The 14,826-nt window shown below is 39.2% G+C and overlaps 1 protein-coding gene across 1 annotated transcript in view; it reads right to left on the bottom strand.

Annotated features, from left to right (window-relative positions):
• Positions 1-14,826, bottom strand: part of VGLL4 (vestigial like family member 4) — a 110,785-nt gene that overhangs the window by 87,982 nt on the left and 7,977 nt on the right. The window contains exon 2 of the mRNA XM_048489867.1: positions 13,067-13,143. Within this exon, the coding sequence (XP_048345824.1) occupies positions 13,067-13,130 (64 nt within the window). The 5' untranslated portion in view covers positions 13,131-13,143. The remainder of the gene's footprint in view (positions 1-13,066; positions 13,144-14,826) is intronic.

Genomic DNA, 14,826 nt, shown 5'->3' with positions numbered 1-14,826 from the left:
TTGCAGCAAATCATAGGCATAGGTCGTTTCCCCACTTACCTGCTGCTGTGCGCTACTCTCCCCAAGTAGCGCGGGGTCCCCCGGCACTCCCCACTACAGGGGCAGTGACAACGCAGCTGCCCCAACGCTGCCGCTGTCGCCCCCCCTCAGCACGCATGATTCCTGGCGCTCCTCAAAACGGCGCTTTTTGATGACCGTCATGGGGAAGCCCGGGAGCACGCCAGAAATGACGCACGCTGGGAGTAGCGCGCAGCAAAGGGTGGTTGTGGTAAGTGGGGAAACGACCATAGTTAGTTTCAAACAGCAGTGTACCATGTTATATTGTGGGATGGGGTGGAGTGCCATTTTTTTTTAGAAACTCCACGCACTCTTAAACAACTGCAGATTCTACCAGCAGAACCAATCTTTCCTATCTGACCCTATCAATTGCATCTGATCTACAAGCTGATCCTTGTGACTAGGTTCAGTTACTAGAATTGTTCATCACATTAACAGTTTTGATTGCATTTTAAATTATCATGTGGAGACCTAATGTATGCAGGACTCCACCTTTGAATAAAGGGCTTGGGTTTCTTCAGATGATCCCTTGAGATTTTATTCTATGTTCTCAACAGAAGTATAAACATCACCAACAAATAATCACACTGAAGCTTTGCTTCTATAAAGGACAGCAGCTGCTTATTTTATGACAGAACCCAGCCGAAACTAATAGCAAAGTAAGTCCATCTCTAGGCAGAAAGATGCATCAGTATAGCGTCAGATTTGATGTTCTATTTAATACAGTTCATAGCAGATGTCATCTTGTTTGCATTTAGGTCAGTAGAGGATCTAACAGAAATACGATGACTTGTTTACAAGTAGAAAAAGTCTATTGTCAAATAATCCTACCAGATTGAAATATTTTAGTCTGCCTTGTGTGTAAACAATCAGTCAGTATCATCCTATAAAACCATGAGTTCACTATTATCTGTTTAACTATAGATGTCCTAGCCTATACAAGCCAAGAAAAATAATTTAAAAACAAAAAACTAGTGATCCAGGTTGCTATACATAGTACCACTATGCATTTACCGAACAGGAAAAAAACTTTGAAGCAAACTTATACTATTTTTAACCAGTATGGACATATTTTACAATCTTACTGTGTATTTTTAATGTTACTTTTAATCTATCACTTCCTGTTCTCCAATTGAAACCTTTCCTGCAGGAACCAAGATGTTCATTTAAAATGTATTCAAGCAAATGTATTCACTGCATATCACAGAACTTTTTAGTAACATGACTGACAAACTGCATAAAGGTAAAAATTATGTTTCTACAAACACACATAGATGCGGTGCAAGTGGGTAAATCATTAGTTAAAAATATGTTTCTGATGTTATGCAGTTACATCCCAATTTTTAACTACTTTGACATGCCACTTAAGGCTAAGGCATGTTAAATTGACCTTGAAAAGCAAAACATCCAAAAGAGTCATGAAAAGTTCACCAGAACTGACAGAATTGTTTATTTATTTATATCCCTTCTGCTAGCTGTAGTTTAAGATATATTCTGCAGCTAACCCAATTATCTTGCATTACCAAATGATTCCGCCTAAGCCATTGTTATCACTTGCTTGAAAAATTATGTAGCTGTTTCTTGCATACAACTAAAAAACCTCCCAACATCTGGTTTAGCTCCAAATCCCCCCCCAACAAGAAATTTACTATAATTTCAACCCATTTGTAAACATTTTTTTAAAAAAAAATCTGGCAAGAGCTTGGTTAGCACTCTGAGTCACAGGAACAACCACTGTCAGCAATTGGTGTGACATCCCTTCCAAGGAAAACTTAGAAGCAATGTCATTCCTCTCCAGGAACTGCTAGAAACTCTGTGATAAAACCAACTGTGGATAAACTGTAAATGTTTTGGTTATTTTTTCATACCACCTCTTGGACCAGATTGCTGGAGGTCTCTTGCCACAACGGAAGACCTGGCAACCCTGACCACAATGTATGCCAAGGCTCCTTCCTTGAACCTCAGCAGTGGCAAGTGATCACGGCAAGGAGAACACCGTGGCAATCGCACTATCGCAGGGAGGGCTAGAGAACACCATGTGGAGCTTCTGAGAAATTCTTACATAGTTTTATGACAGTGGTAGACTATAAATATTGTAAACCAAAAAATCCCCTTCTAGAAGTAGCCAAGCTGGTCTTCAAAATGATAGGAAACTTGGGAACAGCATCTTATGCTGCATATGAAGCTGTATTCTGAAAAAAAGAAGTCGTGGGGGAAGGGGTGCAGAAACCTGATGCACAAGAATGTATGCTTATAGGATTTCAAGATCTCAACCAGTAGTTTGTAACAACTGTATTTCACATTGGGAAGGCAAGTCTTATTGTTTCTTGCCTAAGCTAAGCCATCTTTACAAAACATACTAATTTGTAGATTGCAGAGAAATCAGGGCTATGGAAGAATTTTTCCTGCATGCACATGTGTGTATATACACACAAACCTGATCCACCCTGCATTTCAAAAGAAAAATTATTTGTGCATACTTTGATATGAATTCATTCAAAATCAGGAGCGGGGGGAGGGGAGGGATGAAGAATACACTATAGAAAGATTTCATTACCCTTTGATTGCAATTTGAGCAGGATGCAGCCTAGTGTGTTAACAATAAAAAGAATTATGAAGATTTATCTGATGCTGAACCTCATTGTTTATGTCAGACAATTAAACTTAAACACAGCATACATGTTCAGAATAGTACCCAATTACTTCCTGGAGTTAAGAAAACAATGAAGGACATAAATTCTAAGGAGGGGAAAAAACAGATTTTTAAAAAGGAAAACAAAGATCCTATGCAGTAACTAGATCCAAGCCCAGAATTAGCACAAAAACTGTAGAATCCAGCTCCACATGCATTGCTTAATGTGCTTTGTGCTTAAAGCAGAAAGTTAGTGTATTTCTGTGTGTGCATAGAAGCAGAACAGCAAAAGGGAAGGGGGCAAATTCCTGGGCAAAATCTAGAAAGGCCTCTGACTTATACAGATTTACTTGGAAGTATAGTCAAGCTTATGAACAGACAGTCACCAACATAACTCTACTGAATCAGCCCTCCCAGCTTCCCTTGCTGCTAGAATTCAGCCACTTAACAGCATTTTCACTTTCCAGTTCAATTCATCTCTTACCAGCAGCACCCAGTCTCATTCAAGATTTCCTCCTAATGTATCCTTGGATTCATAATAAATTAAGTATTGGTTATGTGCCTGCTGTTTGGCCTCTCTTCATGGTACTTTAAAACATCAAGCAGCCGCCCCCAAACAGAAACAACCAATTTAACAGAACCCACAGAGAGGGGTAGGGAGGGGAGATAATTCTGCATAGGCCAAATATAATGGGTCCAGGCTCTTTTTAAGAGTGCTTTAGGGGAGAAGTTCCCACAGAAACTGTCCCCTAAACATGTCTGACCCATTATATTTGCCTGAACCCGGGTTAAATGAAAGTCACTCATTTAGTGACCTTTTTCCTTTAACCCAGGTTTCAAACAATTCCTGCTAGTCTGTGTGAACTACAGCAAGCAGGAAGCATTCTATGCCCATTCCCTCCTGTCCACCATTATTGTGGATTCCCCAGGTGACCGCCATTAGATTGGATTCTCCAATAGGTGGCTGCCATGTTATGCTGGTAGGTGGGGGGATTCTAGGCTGCGCAGTTCACACGGAAACACTGCATTTCCTGTGCGAACCATGCTGCTTCCTGCCACCAGGATCCCAGTGATCCCAGCAGGCCCCTGCATTCACCATGCAAATGGCAGTACAGGCAGCCGGGATTCATGTAACCCCTTTCAGTTACCTGTGCAGAATCAGTCAGACAGAGAATATCATAGAGTTGGAAGGGGTCATACAGGCCACTTAGTCCAACCCCCCGCTCAATGAAGGATCAGACTAAAGCAGCCCTGACAACAGCTAAGACGCAGTGTATTTTAACCAAATCTATAAATCCACTGAAACAGAACAGTCTTTGCTTGCCTCCTACATGACAGCAAAGTAAGAGTCAGACAAGTAGAAGGCTGATAAATTTCTACTTCATACAGTAGAATTAGCAAAATTATAACACTGTCAAAAGAAACTTGTGTAGATAGAGGTATATATTTCTGCAGAGTCTAGCACACAAAAGCTTAGACAACAATGAATTTGTTGGGCTTGAAAATGCCGCAAAACACTGCAGTTGTTTCAAATTTTCAGAACATCTACATTTCTATTACTAGAATTTAATTTCGTAGACGCTAAACAACCTGTAAGGCAAGCAAAGAACTTAGCTCAGTTTGTGTGCATTTCCTCAGATATATTTATCAACACCCATATGGGATCCTTTTCTGTCAGGTGAATAGTTCAGCAGCTATCATTGCTCCAGTGTCAGTGAGGTTTGTCCAGAGCTCCGTACACAATCAAAGCCATGTGTAGAGAGTTGATACCATGCTTGAACAAGGCTTTGGGGGAATTCATCGAATTACTAGTGAAATAAACCATCCTGCTTTAAATATATTTATATGTTTAACAGACAAACTACTGAGGCTTGAATGCTGCCATACCACCTCATATAGCATGAATCAAGGGCTTAACTAAGAAATACAAATATAACATGTTAAGTGCAAGGTTGTCATTTTCAGACAAGTTTAGCAAATAATTAATATGTGCAGCATTCTTTAAGTGTGAGATAACAGTTGGTGTATTTTAACGTAACTGTTTGATTTTTAATTGCCTGTTGCCTGATACCCACATCTCAGTGGACTACACTGAACTATTGTGATCCTTGGAAAAGTTGGGATATAATATTTAAATAAATACATAAATAACCAAGGACTTATTCATACTTCTTAGAGTTCGCTCAGTTGTACTTTTTTTCTAAAAACTTTTAAGATTGAGCTGGCTGCCACTAATGAATTTACAAATTACTAAACTTATCAAGCTTCTGGACTAAAAAAGCAGCACAGCAAACAAAAGCAAACCAAAGGATCAATTTTGTATTTTGTTCAAGCCAGCATTAAACACACCCAATAACTGTGTTTCACTTGTGTTTCACTTGCAAGCATTTAAAATATTATATTGATTATCCTGGATAACAAGAATAATGATTGCTTACTAACAGCTGGTTCTTTTGAAATGATCCTGTGAAAGAATTTCTGCTGACTCAAGACTTGTGAAACCTTACTAAAGACTTGGAACAGCACATCTATATCTGCAAATCCTGGTTCAATGTGAACTACCCTTGAGCTACCCTTAATAAAGCCTGAGCTACATTTATAGATTGCTTCCAGCTACTGTGTTTTTGTTTATTTATGAAATAACAATTGATTGGCTATTTATTACTGTACTTTTACTACATGACTAGATCTTGAACGACAAAGATTGCATTGAGCATCTAAAAAGTTTGTCACGTTCTTAGAACACCTCTCAGTCTAGGGTCAAATAAGCCACAACAATAAAATCTATTTAATACAAAAAAGCAACTAAACTAATAATTAGGTAAAACAAAGGTAAAGATAGACATACATTTATTACATTTAATTCTATTGTATGATAGTAAATGCAGGGTGTTGAGAGAATAACAAACAGTATGTTGTCACAAGTCTCTATTAAGCGACATCTGAGCACAAAATGAAATTGAATACTGTTAAGTCAGCAGCAGTCAATGCGATCTCACATTGGGAAGCAGGAAGAGTCCACTACAGCTGAACAGCAGGTGTAGGAAACTTACCGGCCAAAGGGGTACAGCTGCAGAGAAAGTAGGGGGCCTCAATGACATGCCTACTTCCATTAATACCTCACATGTCCTGCAGGAGAGAGTACCACATCTCCACTTCCCTTCACCAGCCTTCTGCCTGTCAGCATGCCATCTCAATGGCTGCCACTACTATGAATGTTATTACAGCCATATAATTGAACCTTTCTGCAACAAAATCCTAGCTAGTCATTATCTTCATGCAAGAGTACTGTGATGAAGAGACTAACTTGTCAAATGCAACGCTGAAGAATCCCTGGTTTCTATTATCACAAAGTGCCTATACATTTGTGACGGTTAACATCTCCACTGCATACACACATATACTACTGTTTCTATCTGAAACAGAATATAGAAACTATAATCTTTAACATAATTTCACCAGGAATCCCTCCCTGTGTCTAGTTGGTTACACTTCCCAAATCTATTTTCCATTTTCCCAAACAAAATTTACAAATTAGATGCCAACAGATATGAACTTTACAGATACATGTTTGTCTTGTGCTTTGTTTATATTCCTCTTTCAAGTGGATATTCTTTTATGATTACATTTGATATGGGTAGCTAGTTTACCAATGCTATGCTGAAAAGAAAAATTCTATTTGTTATCAAGGCATATCTGCTAAGCATATTTGTTTAATAATCAGATCATGAAAACAAAGGAACAGGAACATTTACATAGACAGAATACATTTGTATTTCTCAGTGCTGCCGTTGGAACCTAAGCAAATGTTAACTATTTAAGAGCTATCTAAGCTGGCAAAGAATAAAATACTAGTAGCTAAATCAAGTCACTTTCTGTTATAAGCAGAGAATCTCCTAAATGCAGGAGCAACCATCCCAAGGATGGAGGCTCAACTTCTGCTTATCAATTGTAGCTTAAAGAGCCAGTATGGTCTAGTGGTTAATAGCAGCATACTTGAATCTGGAGAACTGGGTTTGATTCCCCAGTCCTCCACATGAAGTCTGGTGGGTGACCTTGGGCTAGTCACAGTTCTCTCAGAACTCTCTCAGCACCATCTATCTCACAAGGTGTCTGTTGTGGGGAGAGGAAGGGAAAATGTTTGTAAGTCCCTTTGAGTTTGAGAAAAGTGGGGTACAAAACTCAACTCTTCTTCTTTAACTTGAAAGACAATAAAGGATATAATTATGATCCAATCAGCATGCAGTCAACTACTCTGATGTGATTTCTACTACACTTTTGTTAAGGGTGGACAAATTTAAATCAGTGCATGGCAAAATTATTATTCTGTTTAACAAAAAACAGGCCTATATTTTGTGTGTGTGTGTGTATAGGCATATGTTTTTCAGATATGTATACACACACACACCTTTCAGGTCTGTCTGTCTATATCTTTCCCTCATTCCTAAAAGCAGCTTACAAATCACTATGAAAAACATCACAATTTAAACCATATCAAATAAAACCCCAGGATCTCCTCCTTCCACCCGCACACACAGAGAAAAAAAATGCCTACAGTCCCATTAAAAGTCTTGGTAAATAAAATGGCCTTGAAGTGTCTCTGGAAAATTTCTAAAGATGGTGCCCTCTCTCACTTCCTCATGAAGCCTGTTCCACAAAGTAGGAGCTACAATGGAGAAGGCAGGGGCTTTGGTTGGTTGAGGAAGAATACCTGAAGTAGACCCTGAGGATCATAAGCGGCATACAGTGATATATGGGAAGAGATGATCCATTAGGTATGTGGACTTTCAACAGTCACAACCGGCACCTCGAAAATGGGACTCAACAAACTGACAGTCAGTGCAGCTGTTTTAAAATAAGCAAGGTATGTTTCAACCAGCTAGCCCCCAGACAATAACGTAACTGCCACATCCTGAACCAAGTATATGCAGGTACTACAGCAATCTTGGGCTGTTTACTAGAAATCAAAGTTTATTAAATAACAATTTTATCTATTACAACCAGTTTTGTAGTTTGTGTGTTGAGCAATGACCCCCAGTTACTCACCAAGTAAATGCAATTACTTCAACAAATTTCTTCAACAAAAGTATGTGATAAATTAATCTTAATGTTTATTTATAGTCCACCTTTCTCACTGGCCCTTAAGGTGGATTATACAGTGTGGATTACACAGAAGCAGTCAATACAATCAATATTCATTAAACAATGTATTGTTTAATTTGATGTATTGTCGAAGGCTTTCATGGCCGGATTCAACTGGTTCTGGTGGGTTTTCCGGGCTGTGTGGCTGTGGTGTGGTGGATCTTATTCCTAAGGCTTCGCCTGCATCTGTGGCTGGCATCTTCAGAGATGTATCACAGAGGGAAGTCTGTTACACACTTTGGTAAAGAGTTTTGACTCTTAGGTAAATCTGGTGGCTATTGAGTTAATGTTGTTTCATCAGATTTATGCACCATCATAACACCTGCTCTTTTCAAATATCTCCCCCCCCCCGCCCCGCCGGCTACACTGACCATTATGATTCTCACTTAGGAATTTTTTTCCCAAACAGACCTAGAGCCATACTTTGCACTACTCTCAGATTACTGAGAATTCATGCCTGAGGCCCACATGACCACTAGCGGTTCATTCCTTATACTTTCAACTGCACTTCTGGTGCAGAAGAAAGCTAGCAAGACACTTTCTACTAATCTCCCTTGCCACATCCCTAACCCTTCATCATGTTTTGAGCCCCCCGCCCTGCAAAAAAAATTCAGGTGCTTCAGGAATATGCTGGTTTGATAAACACCTGAAGAAATGCATTTGTTGGTAGGTTACTCCAAGAATCATTTAAAAAAGCAACTCTTGATATTCAGCAGGGAAACAGCACTTTTTTCTGGAAGTACTGTCCAGATCTACTAGGGTAAGAAAGAACCTTGTAGGAGAGACAGGTGAAGAGACCAGCCTACTTTGCCATCACTGTTAAAAGTGTCTTCTTGAGACTATTATAAAAGTCCCATTCCCAAGAAGCTACAGTAGTTACACTGAAGCATTTGCAACCCACAATGAGTATGCAAGGGATGGGGAAGGTTAAGGGAAGAGTTAGTAGGGCAGTGAGATCAGAGGTGTAGCAAGGGGGAAAAGTGCCCGGTGCACTGGTGCGTCCTCTGTCCATGCCCTGCCCCAGAATGCCCCAACCACACCCCCAGAGGGGGGCGCGCCCAGAGTGTCGCCCAAACCCCCCCCCCCCCGCTTCCTTGGAGCTACGCCTCTGATTGAGATGCGGCAGGCTGACCAAACTATCACAGAATGCAACAGACATGAAGGGGTGTGCAGAAGACAGAAGGAAGATACATACCCTAAATTTGAATGTTACATAACAAAATAAAATACTGCATCTATTAGACCATGAAGTAACATATGCTCCTCCTTCCCACTGACTCTGGCTACCCTATTGTTAGTGCTGTTTTCCAGATCTAGTCCTACATCTAATCATATCACACTAGCTCTCGAGATTTGTGCAAGGTCTTCTATACAGCGGAGAGTGCTATACAAGACTACAACTGGTCCAATATGGCAATCAGACTTTTGAAACTGTGTCATTCTTCTAAAGTGCACTGAAGTCATATATTATTTAAAACTGAATGGAAGTAACCACAGAAGTTGTTAAGCTTTAGGGGTTTTATTATTAAATATAATGGCTGAGAGTCCAGTATACAGATTTTTATAAAAAACAAAGAGTCTAGGAGCTGAGTACTACTGTCCAGAAGGTTTAATTAAATATGAGTTGTGCAAACTCTTATTCAACTCTTAACCTTTTTTCCAGGAAAAGCAGGAATGTTAACAGAATAGTGTTATGTGGTTGCAAGAAAGTTTATATAGACAGTTTTCAACTTGTTAAATAGACTGGAAAATGGAGTAATTGTCTGCTTTGGTGCTTGGCTTTTAAAATCATTATTATGCAGCTTGGCACTCATTACGTAGTACAATCAGTAGCTGATGTATAATTTTCATAAACAGTGAGAGATGGCTAAACATTTTTCACATCTGTTTTGAAAGATGCTCATAAAAGGTTCAACTGACTGTAAAAACACTGCTTTTTTAAGATACTAAGTGTTCCTCTATCAACCATACTAATTCAGCAGTCTGGCAGTTTACAGTTCCTGTTGTTCATAGAAAAGAATGTCTGTTGTCTGTTTTTCTGTGTCAAACTGTTAGAACAACTGTAAATAACAAGATCCTTCAAAGAATATTAGTTAAATCTACTTTGAGGGTGTGACACAATGGTGAACTATTTGACATTTCTTTGATGAAACATAGTCAACTGAGCATGAAGTAGTGTCATATAAAAACATTTGCATTTTATATGACATTCTTTTGTAGAGCAAGGTTCATAAACTTGATTTCCATTGTAACTGGGAAGAGTAAACAATCCAAATACGTAGATCTAGATTTCTCTCCCACCTTGCTAGTTCATACCTTCCCTCCTATATTGATAGCTCTTCCTGAGCAAGTTATTGTCCTTTCTTTTTACCTCAATTTGAATTACTCGAAATAAATTAAACATAGCTGCTTTATGTGCTCCTACTCAGCAAGCGGTAGCAGTGATTATTCACCAACTACAAGCCAGATGTAACATTTCATTTGTTTGTTGCAGTCAATGAGATCTTTTTTCACTAAGGAAGGAAAAAAGAGCCTTCTCAAAGATTCTGTGTAGATCATGAAAACTGTGACAATTCAACTTGTGAGGAATTCAGAGGCGCACAAAAAAAAATCAGGATTTAAATAGAGCACCATCTGCATGTCTTTCTCTACATTCCACAAACAGTCTATTTCTTTTCTTGTTAAAAAGAGATGTGCACATTTATAGTTTTTAAAATAAAATAGGAGAAGTCTTTATACTTTTCAAATAAATGGGAACATGTTCAAATAAATGGAAACATTAGAATTTTTATATGACTTGACAAGATAGGGCCTTTGCATTACACAGAAAGAAAACTGATGCAATTCCATACATGATCACATGTTTAAAAATAAATTAAATCTGCTTTAATGTAAAAAAACAAAAACTGAAAGATGAAGAAAGATAGCACACTGTCAATGAACATATACTATTTCTCAAATGCTTTATTCAGATTCCCCACAGGCAAACAGAACACAGGGCAAAGCCTACAGAAGAATTACAAAACTGAACTGAAGGAATCAGTTCAATTGCAAGAATATTGATTAATCAAGTGCTAAATAACCCAAGTTAACAAAACAGGCAAATAACCATGGCTATTGTTTGGTAACTAATTGTACAGTGCCCACTGAGTGTTAAAAACAAACTATCATAATCAGTGTCAACATCAATTTGATGTTTATATGGGAATTTTTCACTAGCATTTAGCAAAGTTTGGGGTAGTACAGCTTATTCACTGAAACTGGATCCTTCCTAAGACAGAACTCAGGAAAATAACTAAAGAAATCTCGCCAATTCTTCAACTGACAATGGGAGGTGATCAAATTACCTACTTGCTATAATCCTTCATCACTCCTTTATACTAATATTGCAGTTAACATTTGTACCAGGAGTAACATTATGACATCTTATGTGATCTTATGTGAGTCTAATGTCAGCTGACTATGGCCATTTCCTCACTGAGAAATTAAAGCCGGATACAACCAGGTTTCAAAAGAAACAGCACCTTTTCATCACAGTTTCTCCCTTCCCACTGCAGCGTGTGTCTAGTGATGATCTTGATGTCTATCACAGATTCAAGCAATGCAACACTCCCCACGAACATGAGATCTGCTTGGCGGGTTTGTTCTTCCTCATCCTGATTGGCTGTTGTGTTGTGTTGGGGCAGGAACATTTTTTTTAACTTTATTTTTCACGCAGCTACATCGTTACGTAGATGCGTAGGCAGAATATCCCCGCCTTCTGATTGGCTATTGTGCTGGAGCGGAGACACTACTCCACCCCTGATTGAAAATTCATGTTATTCTTCTCTCGTTTTTACATTCGAACGGAGCCATGCATAAACAATTTCTCAAAATCATTATACCGTAGCTTCCTATTTATGTTCCTTCATAGCCACACCCAGTGCAGCACAAAAAAAGGCTGCCTGCGTTCTGCACACAGCCCACTGCGTTCTGATTGGCTAGAAGGTTCAAAGGGCAGGAAGAATAAGCTGTGTCTGTCCCGTTTCTCCCCACCAATCCGGCTTCGAAGCGTGATTGGGAAAAAAGGTGCACTTCAATACAGGTTCTGAAAAAACGCAGGATAAGCGGGGGGGGGGGGGCATGTGTGCCAGAACCAAGATGAATCCGTGTTCGGCACTTAAACCGGTGGGCAGTTCTTGCTTAAACTGTGTTTTTTCACATGAGTATTATGCGATAAATTGGCTGTGGGGAATCGACCTATGAAAAAGCAGGGTAAGTCTCAAAAGTGGGATTTTTAGAGTATTTCTGTCTTAACCATAAACGAACGCTGAGCAATGGTTGTCACTGGTGCTTTCATTTCATCTTGAAAATCCAAAAGTCAGTTTCTGCATCTTCATTTGCATCACTATTAGTTTGCTTTATAACCAATGGTGGGATTCAGCAGGTTCACATCACTTCGACAGAACCGGTTGTTAAAATAATGCTTGTAAACAACCAGTTGTTAAATTATTTAATCCCACCACCGGAACCAGTTGTTAAATTATTTTAATCCCACCACTGTTTATAATTGATCTATTTTGGAGGAATTATTAATAATTAATGCCCTAATCTGGATAGTCTAGACTAGCCTGATGTCATCAGATCTCAAAAGCTACGCAGTGTAGGCCCTGGTTAGTTCGTTAGTACCGCCAACCCAGAGGCAGGCAATGTCAAACGATCTCTGGAAGTTTCTTGCTCTGAAAACCCTACAGCAGTGGTGGTGAACCTTTGGCACTCCAGATGTTATGGACTACAATTCCCATCAGCCCCTTCCAGCATGGCCAATTGGCCATGTTGGAAGGGGCTGATGGGAATTGTAGTCCATAACATCTGGAGTGCCAAAGGTTCGCCACCACGGCCCTACAGGGTCGCCAAAACTCAGCTGTGACTTAATAGCAAAAAAAAAACCCCTTTATATAATGCTTTCTAAATTAACAGAATGCCAACAATTATTCTGTTGCATACATACAAAACTCTGTGAGAAAGACCACAGTATATAGATAATATGAGAAAGACCATAGTATGTACATAGTACACAGCACAGAATGAATCTATTTAGAAGTCACTTAAAATAATTTTTAATCCATTTCTATTCATTTATGCATTTCATCAGGAAACTATGGAAAGTTTACAGGGTAGAACTTAAGCCAGGTATATGGTGTATATTCTGTACCAAGACTCATAGTGAAGCTGCTGGGTGTATTTAAGACTTACGTTTTTCATCATCAGCATGCACTAGGGATGCCGCTCTCGACAAAACATCCAGTGGAGTCTCCATTCCTGACAGGATCCTAAATGGAAGAGGACAATATATTATTACTGACTGAAGAATTAACAACAGCAAAAGGAGACAAATGTGTCTTCCATCCAATAACCAGTAGACAATTGTAATATAGGAGATTCATTGGTAAAGCTTTGACAACATTCATCATACAGTATTTAGCACAAAATAAGAATTGAAAATTAATATGCAAATTGTTTTAAGTCCAACTGAAATTAATTTTTACCAAATCAAGTAAGTATGATGTGCAGGTAAGCTTCCCCATGGTTAACCAATGCCAACATCAGACTAAGGTCTCTTTCATACAGGGTTTTTTTTAAATCCGTCTTCTGCAGGCATAGAATTTGTTATGGTTTTACACATCTAGAAGATGGAAATGCACCAAAAAAAATCAAAACAGATTTTGGAGAAATCCAGATAAAGGCTTCATTAACTATGGGAGGACAATATCTTACAGTCAAGGTGTGTGAACTCTTTTTTAAAAATCAATTTGCCTTCTGAAGCCAAAGTGAATTTTAAAAGCTCATTTGAAAGGGACCTTAAAAAGCCCTTGTCATGGCGGCTGTGCTGGATGACTAACTCTCAGCACACAGAATATGGGAAGATACCAAACTGCCATCCACTCTTGCTTTTTCTTCCACAATGGAAGGTGCCAGTTAAACATCAGTAAAAATGATGAGTCTGTTTTCCAGCTTAGAGAAGAGATGTCCTTGGGCTCTTCAGAAAAGGTAGTTCCCACAAAGTCTGTAGGACTGCAGAAGTATACAGATTGTCTTGGTTTCCTTGCCCATTGCTTTCATCACGTTAAACAGGACAGAGAGGAAATCTCTCCATTTATTCTTTTGTAAGACAACTGGCATTCCCAGAGTCCTGCATGCCTAACAAGCCAAGTCATCATTGCTATGCAACACACAATCCAAAACATTTAGTTAAAATCCAAGAAACAACCCTGGAAAAGCCCCGGGGCCTAAAAATGTGCTACTAATACCTAGGAATTTAAAACATGTTCCCAGTGCTTCCAAGAGTATGCAAAAATCCATCACTAAGGTTTTTTTTACAACTATACAGAGACCAATAATAAGACAAAAATAAAAGACAGCAAGCATAGAACTCAGTTTTTAAAAAAGGCAAACTAATGCTAAAGCCAAATAGATTTGTCATCTCTCTAGAATTTTACAGACACCTAGGCAAGTCTGCTTAGACCCAACAGCTTAACTCACGTCCATGGCCTTACTATTAGTCCTGCTGCTTACCTTCTGACCTTGATGTTGGCTGCCTGCCAGGTTCCACAGCAGGATGGCAGACTGACTCATTCATTCACAGTCCACTTGCAGCTCCAATAAGGACCACAACAGCTTGGACTGCCACTGCGTCTGCCTGCTTCTACATGACTAAAAATTATGGCTCTCTTCAGACATCACAAACAAATCAGAGTTGATTCACAATGAGCACATGCCCCCCCCCCCGCCCATATTCTTGGGATTGCACACTCCCTTCCTTTCCCTCCTCTTCTTGTATGTGGAGCTGAGATTTCAATCTTCCTTGTTTAAGATCTAACTCCAGTCAGTTATGACTTCGAAATGTGGGTGTTTTTACAAACTGCAGTATGCTTCTTTCCGAACCAAAGGTCTAAACCAGAATTAAACTGTGATTTATAACACCCAGTATTCAGAAAGTAACAGCCACATCTGGA

This window comes from Sphaerodactylus townsendi, linkage group LG03 (assembly GCF_021028975.2).
Source record: "Sphaerodactylus townsendi isolate TG3544 linkage group LG03, MPM_Stown_v2.3, whole genome shotgun sequence".
NCBI classification, from domain to species: Eukaryota; Metazoa; Chordata; class Lepidosauria; order Squamata; family Sphaerodactylidae; genus Sphaerodactylus; species Sphaerodactylus townsendi.
This window is presented reverse-complemented; position numbering and strand designations above follow the sequence as displayed.